Below are 15,161 nucleotides of genomic sequence, written 5' to 3' on the forward strand. Positions count from 1 at the left end.
CTGTTGAGCACAATGAGCATGAATTTTGGAGAAAATTCAAAGTAGGGAGTCTGGAGAGCCAGGTCGATCCTGGGGTTAGTAACAGAGAATTGGTGTATCACGTAGTGTTTTGGTCCTAGTGGGCAGTGAGAGTATGCATTCCAGGTCCTCAGAGATTAGGATGGAATATGGAAGAAGTCTAACCCTGGAAGAACTGGGGTACAAACTTAGTCTTGAATATAGAGAAACAAGACAAGAAACCAGTTACTGGGTTTGGGGGATGTGACAGGGTGTCACTCTAAGAAAGGAGAATAACCCTGGCAATGAGAACTGGCACCTGGAACCAGGCAGCATGAATATCGCTGGTCCTGATCCTGTTTGTTAAGGTCTTGAGTGAATAGTAGTGCCTGATTGAGAATAGGATGGGGCCTAGGCTGTGAGTCCTGGCTAAGAAATGTCAGAGATGGAGAAAGACATAGATTCAGGGTGGAGAGTCAAGTATTTGAAGCCAGGTGTTGTCTGAAAGTGACATTAATCCCTATGCAGAGCTTGCAGAACTGACAACCTTTTTGAAGCGGTTTTGACTTCCCAGGTGCTGAGGGTCAGTGAGGTCATGATTATAAGTATGCTTTCAGCCCTCTTGCACTGGGGGAAGCGGCTCCAGCTGGCTCACTTGCTCCTGACAGGTCCTATCTCTTGAGATTTCCAGCTCCTGTTTGAGCATAGCTTCCCACTGATGTACTGCAAAATGAATTAAGGTGTGTTTTGTACCTTGTTCCCCTCAGCTTTCATGAGTTCCAAGAATGCTGGCCTTGGGTTTTCTGCAGCAAATATCCTTAACTGTTTCCCTCATCATTCCATGTGTAGTTTGGCATTCTGTACTAAGTGCCATGATGTGTGAAAGGTTGGGAAATATCACAGGAGACCCATTCCTTGTTGGCTTTTTTTTCAGCACAGTAAAATGGCCACTTTCACTTGTACAACACCAGAATGGTGATCTTCAACCAAGAACTGTGAGAGACAAGAACAACTGCCATGAGTACAGGTATTCAACCTAGCTCTGATTCTCAGGAGGGAAAAGCTGGGTTTTGGATCTTCTCAGGGTTGCATGTAGTATGAAAAGACACCCAATGCAACTCTGAAATGCCTCCTGGGTGAGAGGATATGCTATCCCTTGGGAATTACTACTTCCATGTATGTGAGCACTTTCACTTCTATGATCTCTTCACTTCCTCTGATCAAGTGGTGCTGTCATCTCCAAACTGTAAATAAGGAAGCTGAAATTTGAGCTGATCAAGGTTCTCATACTTAGACAGTGAAGAAGCCAGCAGTCACACCTGGATCTTCTGACTCCAAGTCCAGTGCTTTCTTTTTGTGGCACTGTGCCCTACATGATATTGAAATTAGTGCCTAAAAAGAAAATGGCCAGATTGAAAATCAGGCCCATGGACATGCTGGGATGCAGTGAGGGAGGCTGTTCTCAAACCATGGTGGGTATGTGATGTGGTTCACATGGCATTGGTTGGAGCTGGGTTTGGTACCTGGAATGGTGGAGGCAAGAACTCAACAGCCTGAGGTGTGGTTCAACTAGCAAAATCTGGTTAAGCTGTGCTCAGAGCTGACATTTGAATGAAGAAAGATTTGGAAATAGCTTTTAGGGCTCAAGGCCTGTTGGGTGAACCTTTCCAGCAAGTAGCAGGGATGGGGTGATGTCTCTCCAGCCACACCTGTCTACCAAAGAACTGCTCTCTTCAAGGGTCATTATTCTCACTGAAGGGCCCTGAGGACATCAAGTAAGTGCCAAGGTGATTGTTGAATGCTTACTGGTATAGTTTTGCATAACATTGAAAATTCAGACCACCCAAGCCTTTTCATTCAAGCAGGACTTATTTAGTACCATTTGCATATCCTGTATGCAGGGTATTCAGGATCCAAAAATGAATGAACCTGTACCCAGGAAAGTCATTGTCTTGGGTTTCAGACAGATAATTCCAACCCAGTGTGATTAATGCTTTGATAGGGGCATGGATTGAGTGCAAAGTAGAGGTAGGGTGCATGTAAAAAGAAGAAGATTCAAATTCCCTCAGAGTATTCCTTTAGCAGGGTGAAAGGTCTGGGAAGGTTTCCTATAGGAGTGGCATCTTGAACTGAATTTAAAAGGTAAGTAGGGCTTATTCATGTAGGAGAAAAAGGGGAGGGAATTCCAGAATATGTGTCTGCAAACTTTTTCTATAGAGGGCCAGATAAGTATTTTAGGCTTTTGAACCAATACAGTCCTTGTTCCAGCTATTCAATTTTATCTTGTAGTGCAAAAGTCTCCATAAAACTATGTATAAACAAGTGAATTTGGCCTTGTTCCAGCCATAAGTGACTGATGAAGTGTGCCCTACCCTATAAGATATAGGTATACTTATCCCCATTTGACTATGAGAAAATGGAGGCTCATAAGGCTCAAGTGACTAGCTAAAGGCCAAGAAGTTGCCTGTGTGTTAAGCACCTCATGTGAACAAATGAGGAAGCCCAGGCATTCAAGGATTCAGGCACCAGCAGCACTGGTCAGGGATACACATTGCATATGGCATGTGGGTGACCTGAAGGAGGTGTGCATCGACTAAGCCATGAGAACCAGGAGTGGTCCTAGCACCCTAGCCTGTTATGATCTTCTACCAAGTCTTTTCCTTTTAACAGACCATTTCCAGGTCTTGGCCCTGGAGCAGCTAATATACCTGTCAACCGTGGATCCTCATTTCTACCACCTCCCCTAACACACGGTCTGGCATTGAGCAGGTGCCCATGTTTGCTTAATCGATTTACCTAGCATTCAGTTAAAAGCTATGGAACCACATGATAAACATAGAAACTCTTCCAGAATATATTGCCACTTCTTTAAAGGGAAAAAATAGTTTTCATTCTTCACTAATTATTTTTTAAATGAATGACAAGCAGAACACTACGAAATCCATAATTTTGTGAGCTGAAAAAGAGCTGAGCACCTTTTTATTGCCAAAAAATTTGCTGGTGTTAGGGACAACAGCTTTTTTCTTCTTTTTCTGGATCAGATTGAAGACATTTATGAAATAATCAGTCCTAAATATGAATATTCCCAAAAGGAGACTGTTTCTAGGGAGATTTAAAAATATCCCTGAAGTCAGATGTGTAGCATTTCTTTTTTTGAAATGTCACTCCTTACTTTTAAAATGGATTTTAGTTGATTGGGCCTTTGTTCCATGTCATGACCATTTTGTCCTCATAATTAGATAAAAGTTTTTTTCTGTCTCATGGACAAAATCATAAACATGTACTGGGTAGTTTTGGTGATTGGACTCCTGTTTAGGAGCTAGAGAATGTGTTTGAGGTCCATGCTGCTGGAGGAAACATGTCAGAATTCTCATTTGGAAGCCTGGGCTGGTTGTATTCATCTGCACCCCACTCTTAGTCTGCCCTCCACCCTCTGCACTGGTTTATCTCTGTAGAACATTTTGTCTTTTCTGACTTGATTGCAATATAATAGCAACTGCTTATTGAGTACCAGCTGTGGACTGGACTCCATAAATTGTGCTTTGAATTGAACTTCAGGAAAACCTTATGAGGAACTTACTATTATTTTAATTTCCCAGATGAGGAAACTGAGACTCCAAGAGAGAGGTAACTTGGCCATGGTGACTCATATTGGGAGCTACAGAGCTCTGATTGGACTTCAGAATTATCTAACTATAGAGCCTGTACTGTTTTCATGTGAGTGGTCAACCCACCTGTGAAGGGAAGTTCCTGTGCTCACTTCTAGGCCCTAGGTATAATGTGGAAATCTCGAGTCATATTTGAAGACTGAAGGCTTGGCAGTTGAGGCCTGTGAGGGCATTTCAGGAACTGGGAGAAGAAAAGACTCACAAGGAAATAGTTGCTAAATTTCTATATGCCATGGGCTTTAACTATGAAAAGCTTTCTGTCTTCATTCATACATTGTCTTACCTGCCTTCTATCTAACCTATTGGTGAGGGAGAGATTTAGTCCTAAGGTTATGAGGATGACACAAACACAGCAACTAACACCAGACAGAAGAGATTGACAGTAATTTCTTAGTAACATATACTCACAGTCGAGGGACGAGTGTACCACATACCAGAGACACATGAAGTGGCATGTGTGAGCAAAGTGAACCAGCAGAGACTGTAGGAGGTAGGCTTTGTAATATCATGAGGGTGGGGTGCCCCGGTTCCCTGGGAGCATGTGGTTGACTTATTTGAATAATTTCACAAACTTGCAGGGAACAGGAAACTCACTACTGAGGTGTAAGTATGAACTGTGCCTGATCCGCTTGATAAGGAGACTTGTTTGGCTAGGGGATTACCCGCAGAAGCAGAGTGAGAGGTGAACTTAAGGTCAGGACATTTGGAACCCTCCTGATTTTACCACCCACATAATGGTGGGCCTTTATTTTAGGTCACAGACCACATATATTCAGTACTTACTCATTGAACACCCACTGCGTGCAGAGTACCCTTCTTAGTGCTGGGGATAAAGTGGTAAGGAGCCACTGCAGAGCTTACATTCTAATAAAGAAGACAGACCATAAAAAAAACTACACAATTATCAGGTTGTGATAAGCACCTTGTAGGAGTAAAAGATGAAAGGAATAGTGCCTAGGGTACTATTTTAACTAGGAAAGACCTCTCTAAAGAGAAGCATTTACATTCAGACCTCAATATAATGGGTGAGCCATATGAACTGGGCAAGGACATTCCTGGCACAGAGTAGGGTACGGTTAAAGGGTCTGTGTTTAGCACCAGCAAGGAGGAATCATGGAAGAAGTGGATGGGTGGGAGAGAGTGGCAGGAGATAAAGGTCGAGAGGGGCCAGATCATGTAGGGCTTTGTAAGAAATGAGGACACTAGGATTTTTAAAAATTGAAATCAGAAGTCTTTGGAGGGTTTTGAGCAGGACAGAGACGTGTTTTTCACTCTTTTAAAGCACCAGTGGATGTCCATTTGAGGATAAACTTTAGGGAGGCAAAGATGGGAACAGAGCTGTTGCCCTATTCTAGGGAAAAGCTGATGCTTGCTACGTCTCCAGTGGAGGTGGTAAGAAGTGATTAGTTGTAGAATAGTGTTGTCCAACCAGCACATTTGGCAATATCTGAAGACATTTTTTATTTTGCAACTTGGAGAGGGTGGTTACTATTAGCGTCTAGTGGGTAGGGGCTAAACATCTTATCCACGGGTATTGCCAATGCCAAGGTTGGAAAACCCTGCCCTTGAGATACATATTTTGCAGATAGAGCTGACAAGATTTGCTAATGCATTGTGTATGGATGTGAGAAAAAAAGAGGGGCAAGAATGATGCTAAGCATTTTGTTCAGACGGACAGTAAATGACTTCTCTTGGGGTGGGGTGATGAAGTTTGGAGGGAGTCATCAAGAATTCAACTTTGACCGTGATAATTTTGAGAAGCCTGTTTTGTAAGTAAACATTCTGTAGAGAAGACTAAGGAGTGGTCGGAGTGACAGAATAAGAATCAAGAGAATGGTTATAGAAGTCATATCCAGAGAGTGTTTTACATGTCATATGCCAAAGAAAGGTTGAATGAGATAGAGATTGAGAATTGTCTGTTAGATGTGGCAATGGGAAGGTGATTGGTGATCATGACATGTACACTGCCAGTAAAGTGGTAGGGATGAAAATCTGCTTGGGAATTGTTATGGAATGAAAATCTGCTTCCTTGTCATTTTTAAACAGCAGCTTTATTTCTATATAGCTCAGGAAAGACTAGTCATTATACATATAGTGTTTACTTCTAGAACAACACCATACCACAATTGCTATCTTCTCTTAGAATAGAACTGACACTTTGTATTAAACATGTCTTCTATTTTATAATGCTTTGAAATGGTGAGGTCTTGATGATCCTAAAGGGACTGCCCTTCCCAGTGCTAGCCACTTGCTAGAGAAAGTAAATGAATCACCTTTAGAATGTGCCTTCCATATGCCCACACCCCATCCACTTCCCTCTTTAGGCTCTGAGATTCCTGGGTGCTATCCTCCTGCCATAATCACCCCAGGACTAGGTAGTGTACACCTAGTGATGACAGCCCTGTCCTTGAGAGCTCACTGAAATGATTCAAACTAGCCAGTACTAAGCCTGACAACCCGCTCCACATGTTTCTTCTTGCAGAAGCCACAATAATGGGTCTTGCCCACATTTTCTTCTCTGTTTCAGATTCCTGGCCCCGGTCTTCCCTTCATGTAACTCCTGAATGGCTAGGAGTGCCTTCTCCTTCTAGGAGACTTTGTGTAGTACAATAAACCCTTTCCATCATTTCTATGTCTGTGTGTCTTGCCATGTCTGATTAAAATAAATGCTGGCTATCATTAAAACCTGCCTGAAATGGCAACTGCCTTGCTCATGATCACATAGGTAGTGGTGGAGCCACTTCTAGAATCCAAATTTCCAAAATTTAGATACATGCTCTTTCTTTTACCTTGTATACTTGCTTATTTTACAAAGGGTGTGGAAAACATCCAAAACATTTAAATCCCTTCTGGTCTTTTCATGGAGGATAAGAATTGGTAACTCATTCTCTGACAGGCTCTATTGATGAGGAATAGACAGAAGCAAAATAGATTATAGTGATGTCAGAATCATAACATTGGAAGCCCTTAGGGGAAATAAAAATAACAATAAATGATTTCATGCTTTTCCCCATACCACTTGCTACCAGAAAATGGTCCTATTGCATGCAAAGAGTCATCCTTACTTGTCAGGAGAGTGTCACCTGAAATTATTAGTGAGTAAGGTTATAATTGTACATTTGTGGTTTAAAAATGAGTAATACGCTTGTCATTTTTCCCTGCCTCCTCTGCCTTCATTAGTCATCTCTGTTTCCGTTGGGAATCTGATTGTCAGTTTAGGCCTGACTTCAGTCTGGGGCTGGAGAGGCAGGGGTTTAAGTCTTCTGGCTGTCCCATAGCTCACAGGGACATGCAGCTGCCTGTGGGCATATCTCAAACTAACTGAGATCAGAGCCTAAAGAGATCTCTTGGGGAGGGGGGGAACCTCCTGAGGAAGTGAAGCAGTGTAAGTTGAAAATGCTTTTTCTTAGCTAGTACCTGCTATTTCTGACTGGTAGTTTAATAAAGGAATTAACTGGGGAGACCCAAGAGAGCTCATAGTTCTGTAGGGGCTAGAGTGTAGTGGTTGAGCACATGAATTCTGGAACCAGTCTGGGTTCTACTCTCATATCCTCTTCTTATTGACTGTAGGATCTTGGACCAGTTATTTAATATCTCTGAACTTCAGTTTTCTCATTTATAAAAATAGAAGTGATGGCACCGACCTACTAAAACTGACGTGCAGATGAAATGAGTTACTATACAGGAGGTAGTACAACACAGTGATTAGGAAGACAGTGGGGGAGACAGACTGCCTAAGTTCAAACCTGGCTCCATGATTTACCAGTTGTGGAGCCTTTGGCAAGTGCCTCACCTGTTTGTGCTTCATTTACTTCATCTATTAGATGGGAAAAATGATAATAAAGTTGTTTCCTGGATTAAATGAGTGAACCTATATCAAGTAATTGAAAGATTGCTTGCCCCATGGAAGGGCTATTTAAATGTCTGTAATTATTGCTATTGATAATTTATATCAGTAGTCAAAAGCAACACAGAGTATAATTGTTGCTTCAGAGCTCAGAAGAACATGGGCGCTCTGAGAGCTGGGGGCTCCTGCAAGGCACCACAGAAGCAGGTAGGCTGCTGAGACACTATAGCATGGTGAAAAGCAGTCAATTGTGGACCTACTGGAACTAAGTTTGAATCCTTAATCAGACACCTGTTAGCTGAGTGATCTTGTGCAATTTATATCACCTTTCTGGGCTTCAGTTTATCCAACTTCAAAATGGCGATAAGAGTTTATCCTTGGGGGGTTTATTGAGGCTAATGGTTTCAGAGGTTTTAGTCGATGGACAGCTGGTGCCGTTGTTTCTGGACTGAAGTGAAGCAGAATATCACAACAGAAGTGTGTGGCAGAGCAAAGTTTCTCACCTCATGGTGGCCAAGAAGCACAGAGACAAGGGTCTAGGACAAGATATAGCCTTCAAGAACATGCCCCCAGTGACCTACTAGGGGCCCGTCTCTTAAGGTTTGTGTCACCTTCCAATAATGCCATCAAATTATGAATCCATCAGTGAACTAATCCATTGATTCATTCAGAGCCTTATGCTCCAGTCACCACCCAATGATTGGATCCAGCAGCTGGGGACCAAGTCTTCAAGACATGAGTCTTTGGTGGGACCCTCGATATCCAAACCATAAAATATGAAGTGCCCGGAACAGGTCCTGGTATTGTGGTTAGTACTCAGTGAATGAAGATGTTGTTTACCAATGGCTACTTAACCATTGGAATAGTTGCAAGCAATAAAAGGAGTAATTTACGATCATCAGGGAGTGCAAGCTGGGAGTGTGAAAGATAGAGAAAGACTTCAGTTTTCTGAGAGTGCAAAGGCAGGAAAGCAAGAAGCTTCCAGAGAGGTGACAAGCAGGCCATTTTGGATCCCTTGGCAGGTTCTCGTAGAGGGCAATGAGGTTGAATGTAGGGACTGAAGGGCGTTCGTTGCCAAGGTAAAGAATTTGGTTTTTATTTTGCTTACTATAGAGGCTGTGAATCATTGAGTAGAGTGGGTAAAGGATTTTTCAGGAAGATTCTGTTTTGCCTCAGTGTCAAAAGCTGCAAAACCAGTGGGCCCAAGACTTTTCTTTTGTGGCTTCTCTCCACTTCTAATATATGCATTTCTATAAGGGACAATCTGCTGCTTGCACCTGCCCATGCAGGATGGCCACTTCCTTCTCCAGGAAACAGTCTTTCTCCTAGCTGCCATGTGTCTTCCTTCCCTTTTGTCACCCTTGCAGGACCATGTAATCTCAAGAGACTCTTATCTCAGCATATCTGGTAGAAAACCATCCATTGCCCCCTTCATCCCCTACCACCCTGGGGGGTTACTGGAGGAAGTGAACTGTGTTTTGTTTTTGCTATACCTCCTTACCCTATCCTCCAGCCCCAGCTTAGTGCCTTGTACCAAGCAGATGTTATGAAGATCAATGAGACGGCATAGGAGGGAATGCTTCATTGAGCTATGATTGGGTAGTGATTGAGGAGGGATTTAGGACTCATTGTCTGGGTCCAGAGCAGCAGGGAGGTGTCATCTCAGGCACCTGTAGAATGTAATGGGTATAGGGGGTGGGTAGTTTCCCCTCTTTATCACTATGCTTCTCATCTCAAAATTAATGACAGTAACAGTGCTGAGCTCCAAGGATTGTATGCCTTTCTGGGTCAGCAGTAGGCCTCTTGGAAAACAAAAGAAGCACCCATGTCAATTCATCTGGGAATTATTGCAGATTGGAACAGTAGTTTTCAAAGCAGCAAGACCCTTTATTCAAATGAAATATTAAGGCCAATAGATGCATGGATGGATGGAAGAAAAGATAGGTATGTAATAGAGGGCAGATAGATAAGATAACCTTGGACAAGGCATACTCCTTCTGGACCTTGACCTCCTCTATAACATAAGGGGTAGAGCTCAATTGGGATTTCTCAATCATTAACATTTTGGACTGATTAATTCTTTATAGTGTGGGACTATCCTATGCATTTTAAGATGTTTAACAGCATCCCTGGCTTCTACTAAGTAGTCACCAGTCGTATCGACACCCCACTTGTGATAATCACATATGTCTCTAGATATTAATAAATGTTCCTTGGAGGAGGGGAAATCACCCCCAGTTGAGAACCACTGGGCTAAAAGGTGTCTGGTCCTCTTTTCCATTAAGTGATTACTCCTATGAGATCCTTAGCCAAGTGTCAGGCACATCCCAACTTCTCATTTAATGATAGTTATGACTATTGTTACATTTTACTTCAGAAATCCTTATAGTTTGGTTATTCCTCATCCAACATTGTGACTGATATTTTCAATGTCCAAGCTGATAGACTGGCTCACTTTGGGAAGCAAAATAGTCTGCGTTGATTTTTCATTAGCAGTCTCCAGGGGAGTAATCAAGTGGTTGCCATGGTGGACGTGGAACATGGTCACTCTGTACCGTCCTCTCTCCTGCTGTATGTTCTTCAATTTAGCCTTTCCTTGCCTCACTAACATTCCCCCTGGTGTTCTTTTCTTTCTTCCTGGTTGATGAGACACAGTGAAAAGTGGAATTATTTCTCTGCTCTCCTTTTTTCCTTTCTTCACCAGCTAGAAGCAACAAGCTCCAACGTCCAGAACATCTTGCAGTATTACTTAAGGTTGCTGTCACAGAAATCAGCTTTCAAGTTATCAGTGAGAAGAGACACTTCCATTTTTTATATTAATATTCACATTCTCTTTCAAGATTCAAAAAGATGCCAAAACAATATTCATAGGAAGAATTCAACTGCCAGAATAGACAAGGCTACAATTGAATTATTATAGTCTGTCTTATGTTAATTACCCCAAACAAGTTGGTCTTTTGGGACAAATTAAGAATATTTGTTTCCACATTTTCTTGATCTAAGAGGAACAATACTGATGAAAAAGTATGCTAAAAATGAGCAAAATAAATTAAAGATATTAATCCTAATGCCATAATATCAGCACCCCACTATTTAAGAACTTGTATATTCTTAAAGAAAATTAGCAATGATCACTCATGCTGAATTCCTTGTTAAGATTTCAAAGTAGCCAATGATCAGAGTCTGCTTGCTTTTGTTAATTTGCAGTGGACATTGTGATAGTTTTTGTATAAGGTACTATGAAATGAACATTTGGGAACACTTTGCTTTAGTGTCTGACATAGGGTTTAGCACCTAGTAGGTATTCAATAGACATAAGTTTAGTTGTATTGACAGAATTGATCCTGGAGATCTATGCATTTGCTCATTAAATTAAATTGCCCCTCATTATTTTTTAAAAATGAGAGTGACCTGGTGTACCCACTATATATCATGCTATATTCAAACTTGAATATTCTGACTTCTATTATGTGCCAGAAAAATCCTACATGATGGTGAACCAAGCAGTCTTTGCAGTCATGGAGTTAATATTTCTGCTTGAGAAAACAGAAATGACAAAATGACAAAACCATGAAGAAATAACTTAATAAAAACTATTGGCAGATACTGTGAAGGAACTAAATGTTTGAGCTGAGAACTTGTATCATAGAAGTCATTCAATTCAAAATAACATCAAATCCTCAAAAACAGTATCTTGCATATGTATTTCTCACACGAAAGAAGTTTAGAGGTGAGTAGTCCAGGGAGGAAGTGGTTTCATGATGTCATCAGGACACAAGCACCTTCTAGTTTTCTGCTCTTCTTGCTCCTCCTAAGTTTGAAAGGATCTTCCATTCTTAAGTTCACTTCTTGGTCCAAAATGTCTGTTGGCCTTCCAGTTAGGAAAAAGGAGGAAAGAAGTGGGGGGGAAAGGCTCTGCCTCCTATCTAAGTCACTGCCTTTGAAGAGCAATCCTTAGAAGCCTTGCCCAATGACTGTCATTTACATGTCCATTACAAAGGAAGCTGGAACATGCTGTCTTTTAGTTGGATAATGGTCATTGTGAATGAAGCAGGGGCTTTCCTAGTAAGAAAGAAGGAGAGAATGAATATTGGATAGTCAAGTGGCAGATGTGAACCAAACTGGAAGAATATGAAGAGTAGGAGAGATGGTAGCATTCCTGCCATGTGGAAGGCTGACAAGAAAAAGTTTGGGGGTTGCATCAAGAGTTCAGTTTGGGACACATCACATTTGAGATGATGGGAGACTTCAGTGGAGCTTTAAGGTTGACATACCACTACTTTATTTCTCATGGCAACCCCCTGATTTCATAAAAGAATTTATGGTTGGGAGAGAGTTCAGAGATTTAATGCAAGCACATATTTGTGAAGTCACACACTTTCAACTTACATTGTATTTTATGTATTGCTAAAAATGGCAAAATTTTCTAGATTAACCCCTCTCCCTCCCTCCTTCCCTCTCTCCCTTCCTCCTTTGATTCTCGTCCTCCCTCTCTTCCCTACTTTCCTTTTCTCCCTCCCTTTCTTCCTTCTATCTGGAACTATCTAAGGAGTACTTACTGTAGGTATAGCACTATTCTAGGTAATGAGGATAGATAGATAGATAATAAAATAATGATAAAATAAAGATCCTACCTTTCATCATGTAGGGCATTCTAGTGTAGGTATACAGATAAGTAATAGTTGACATAAAAATGAATATCATGTAAGTATTGTTTTAAGTAAGGTTGAAAGATATCACAGGCACTTTCTGTATTGTGTTCAATTTCTCCACCATTGAACTCTCACTTCTTTCTCGTATGGTAGACTTCATTGAGCAGATGAGGAAGCAGGCTCAGAGAGATTGGGCAAGTAAGTTCAAACACTTGCTCAGGTGTCACTTCCTGAGGAAAGCTTCCTATTTAATTGTGTGTCCCACCCATGAGACAATACTATTCTGGGCAGGTAGGGACTGATTGTGTTGACTCTGATTGCCTTATCCCCTGGCCTAGGGCCTGAGTCATGAATACCCAAACAATATCCAGTCTATGAACAGAATTGGCCTAGCTACTGCACATTCATACCATTAATTGTCAGAACCAGGTCTGTTGGACTACATGCCCACCTTCTTTTGTAGTGTGGACAGTTGCCCCTGATTCAGCTATTTTGTGCATTTTGATTTTAGATGATTTAGATATTTTCCAAAACAGAAATAATTCTCTTCTGCTTAATGGAGTTTGTTTACTTCAAGGTCAAGCAATTCAGACTATCTATAGTAAATCATTCCATACAGAGGACGTTTTCCTCATAAGCATGATTTTTTTTCTCATTTCCTTTAGTAAGGCAGCTTCCAATTAACCAGGCCCCAAGGCCTTGGAAGGAGACCTGAGCTCTGCTCTTCTCAGAGTAGCAAATGATTAAGTCACTTGATGACTTGTCATCTAAGGTTGTAAGGACATTAATTATTTAAATTAAGTGGGTGTGAAGAGAATCCAAAGTCAGTTTGCTTTGCCTAGAGACATGAAAGAATCTAAGAATATTAGAGATAGAAGGGCCCTTAGTCATTCCCAATTCAGTTCCCCTAATTTTTGGAAGAGGAGATGGAGATTCAGAGTACCAAAGCCACTTGGCCAAGTCAAGCAGTTAGTGGCCCTCTGTCTACCTCCCACTTCAGTACTCCTTGTAGCCTGTCATTCTGTCCCTTATCCACTATGTAAAAGCCATTCTCACTAAGTGTAAGGAATTGTGAATGGACTTTTACTAAAGAATAAAGAAATGGTTTGTTAAAATTTAACCCTGTTTTTCACATAATAGGCTCAGTAAACTTTCAGCTTAGTTTGAAACAATAGCATCTGCTATTGAGTAGTGAATGGTTATTTACTTTCAGTACTGTTTTTCCTCCTCTGGGTTACCTGCTACCATTGTAGAATGCAGAAAGATGGAAGTATAATTTTCTTTTCAATCCTTGAGAAATCATTAATGATTCTAACAATCGAGATGTGAACATTTGTCTCTTTGTTCATTTTTTATAATGTGTTACTACTATTCAAAATACCACTTTAATTTTATTTTCCTGGAATAGGACCTGGTCAAAAGAAAAAGAAATGTACACATGCATGCACATATATGCAATGAATACAAGAAGTACATACTGTGCTTACTACATATGAAATGCTGTTCCAGGTCTTGAGGATGCATTCTAGTGGAATGGTATGAAAGAAAAGTGAAGAAGGAAATAGAATGCAGAAGAGGAGGATTGCAATGATGGCAAGTACCATTTATCTGGTACTCAATATGGGCCAGCCACGAGCAGGTACTATATACACATTGTCTCACTGCATCCTTACAACAGGCTTAATTACATAGATACTATTATCACCTTCTTCTTAACAGTGAGGAAACTGAAGCCCAGTAAGGTAAAGCAAATTCCTAAGAGTCATACATCTAGCAAATAACAGAGTTTGAATTGGAATCCAGTTGTGATCAGCTCCAGGGCCAAAGGTTTTAGCAACCTTTTTTGGGGATTAAAAAGGTAGTATAGTGAGTTGCTAAATGATCTAAGACATCTTTTTGGGGTGAGGAGAATATTCTAAAATTAGACTTTGGTGATGGTTGCAAATTGTGATTTTTTTAAAACAAAAAAAATCACTGAATAGTGCACTTTGAATGGGTGAATCGTATGGTATGTGAGTTAGATCTGAAAGCAATGATTGTAAAAAGGCAGGGTAACTTGATGGTTAATCTAATTGAGAGCTTACTATATGTTGCACTTTGTGGTGAGCTGTTTTTCTTTTTTTTAAGCAGTTCTGGGGATTGAACTGAGGCCCTTGCCCTTGCTAGGCAAACACTCTACCACTTGAGTCATGCACCTTGCCCTTTTTGCTTTTAGTGTGTTTCTCAGAGAAGGTCTTGCACTCTGGCTCAGGCTGGCCTCAGTTTGTAACCCTTCCTAACTCCTTCACCTGAGAAGTTGGGATTACAAGTGTGTGCCACCATGGTTGGCATGTTTTATAAATATTATTTTAGTGGCTCTCACATTAGCCCTGTGAAATAAATATATCATAATCCTCATTTTACAGCTGAGGAAATGCAGGCTGAAAGATATTGAGAAACTCACACAAGATTATGCATATGGGCATTAGAGTCAGAACCCAACTCCATGTCTATTTGACTTCAAAGCCTGTGGGTTTTCTGTCTTCCCCCCAAAGAAGTAATTGTCTTTCTCTTTTGTATAAAAATATGGAGTCAGTTTTTATTTGTCTTACAATTTATGATAGTTTCTACTACCAAGTGGTCATGGAATAAAACATTGCAACATTGCTGTCCCATTACTACCCACCTGTTTTATTTTCTATGTAGAAGCAGCTGGAGGGAGGGGCTATTCATCCAGTAATTTAATGATCACATTTTAATATGCCAGGTAAAAATTGGAGATTGAAAAATACTTCATGTGTTAGGAATTTAGAATGGGGAAAATGTATGAGCTATTTGTTGTGCTCTTTTTTGGCAGTACTGAAGTATTTTATTTTAAATGTACTGTTCATTTTGGGTGTTCTGTTTTGTTTCTCTTATGTAAACTCTGTCCATTTATGACAAGCAGCAGTGTGTGTTTTTTTCTAGAAATAGATAGCATTCATAAACGAAAACAGTTTCATTGGGATATTTTCTGTG

General features: G+C 40.8%; 1 protein-coding gene across 5 annotated transcripts in view; it reads left to right on the plus strand.

Moving 5' to 3' along the window:
* Fgf13 (fibroblast growth factor 13) overlaps positions 1 to 15,161 on the plus strand; it is a 539,487-nt gene that overhangs the window by 111,685 nt on the left and 412,641 nt on the right. The window contains exon 1 of one of the 5 annotated variants that reach the window (XM_074062389.1): positions 962 to 1,024. The exons of the other annotated variants lie outside the window; for them this stretch is intronic. Within the exon in view, the coding sequence (XP_073918490.1) occupies positions 1,015 to 1,024 (10 nt within the window). The 5' untranslated portion in view covers positions 962 to 1,014. Of the gene's footprint in view, positions 1 to 961; positions 1,025 to 15,161 lie in introns of those variants that run through there. 5 annotated transcript variants of the gene reach the window in all.

This window comes from Castor canadensis, chromosome X (genome assembly GCF_047511655.1).
Source record: "Castor canadensis chromosome X, mCasCan1.hap1v2, whole genome shotgun sequence".
Lineage (NCBI taxonomy): Eukaryota > Metazoa > Chordata > Mammalia > Rodentia > Castoridae > Castor > Castor canadensis.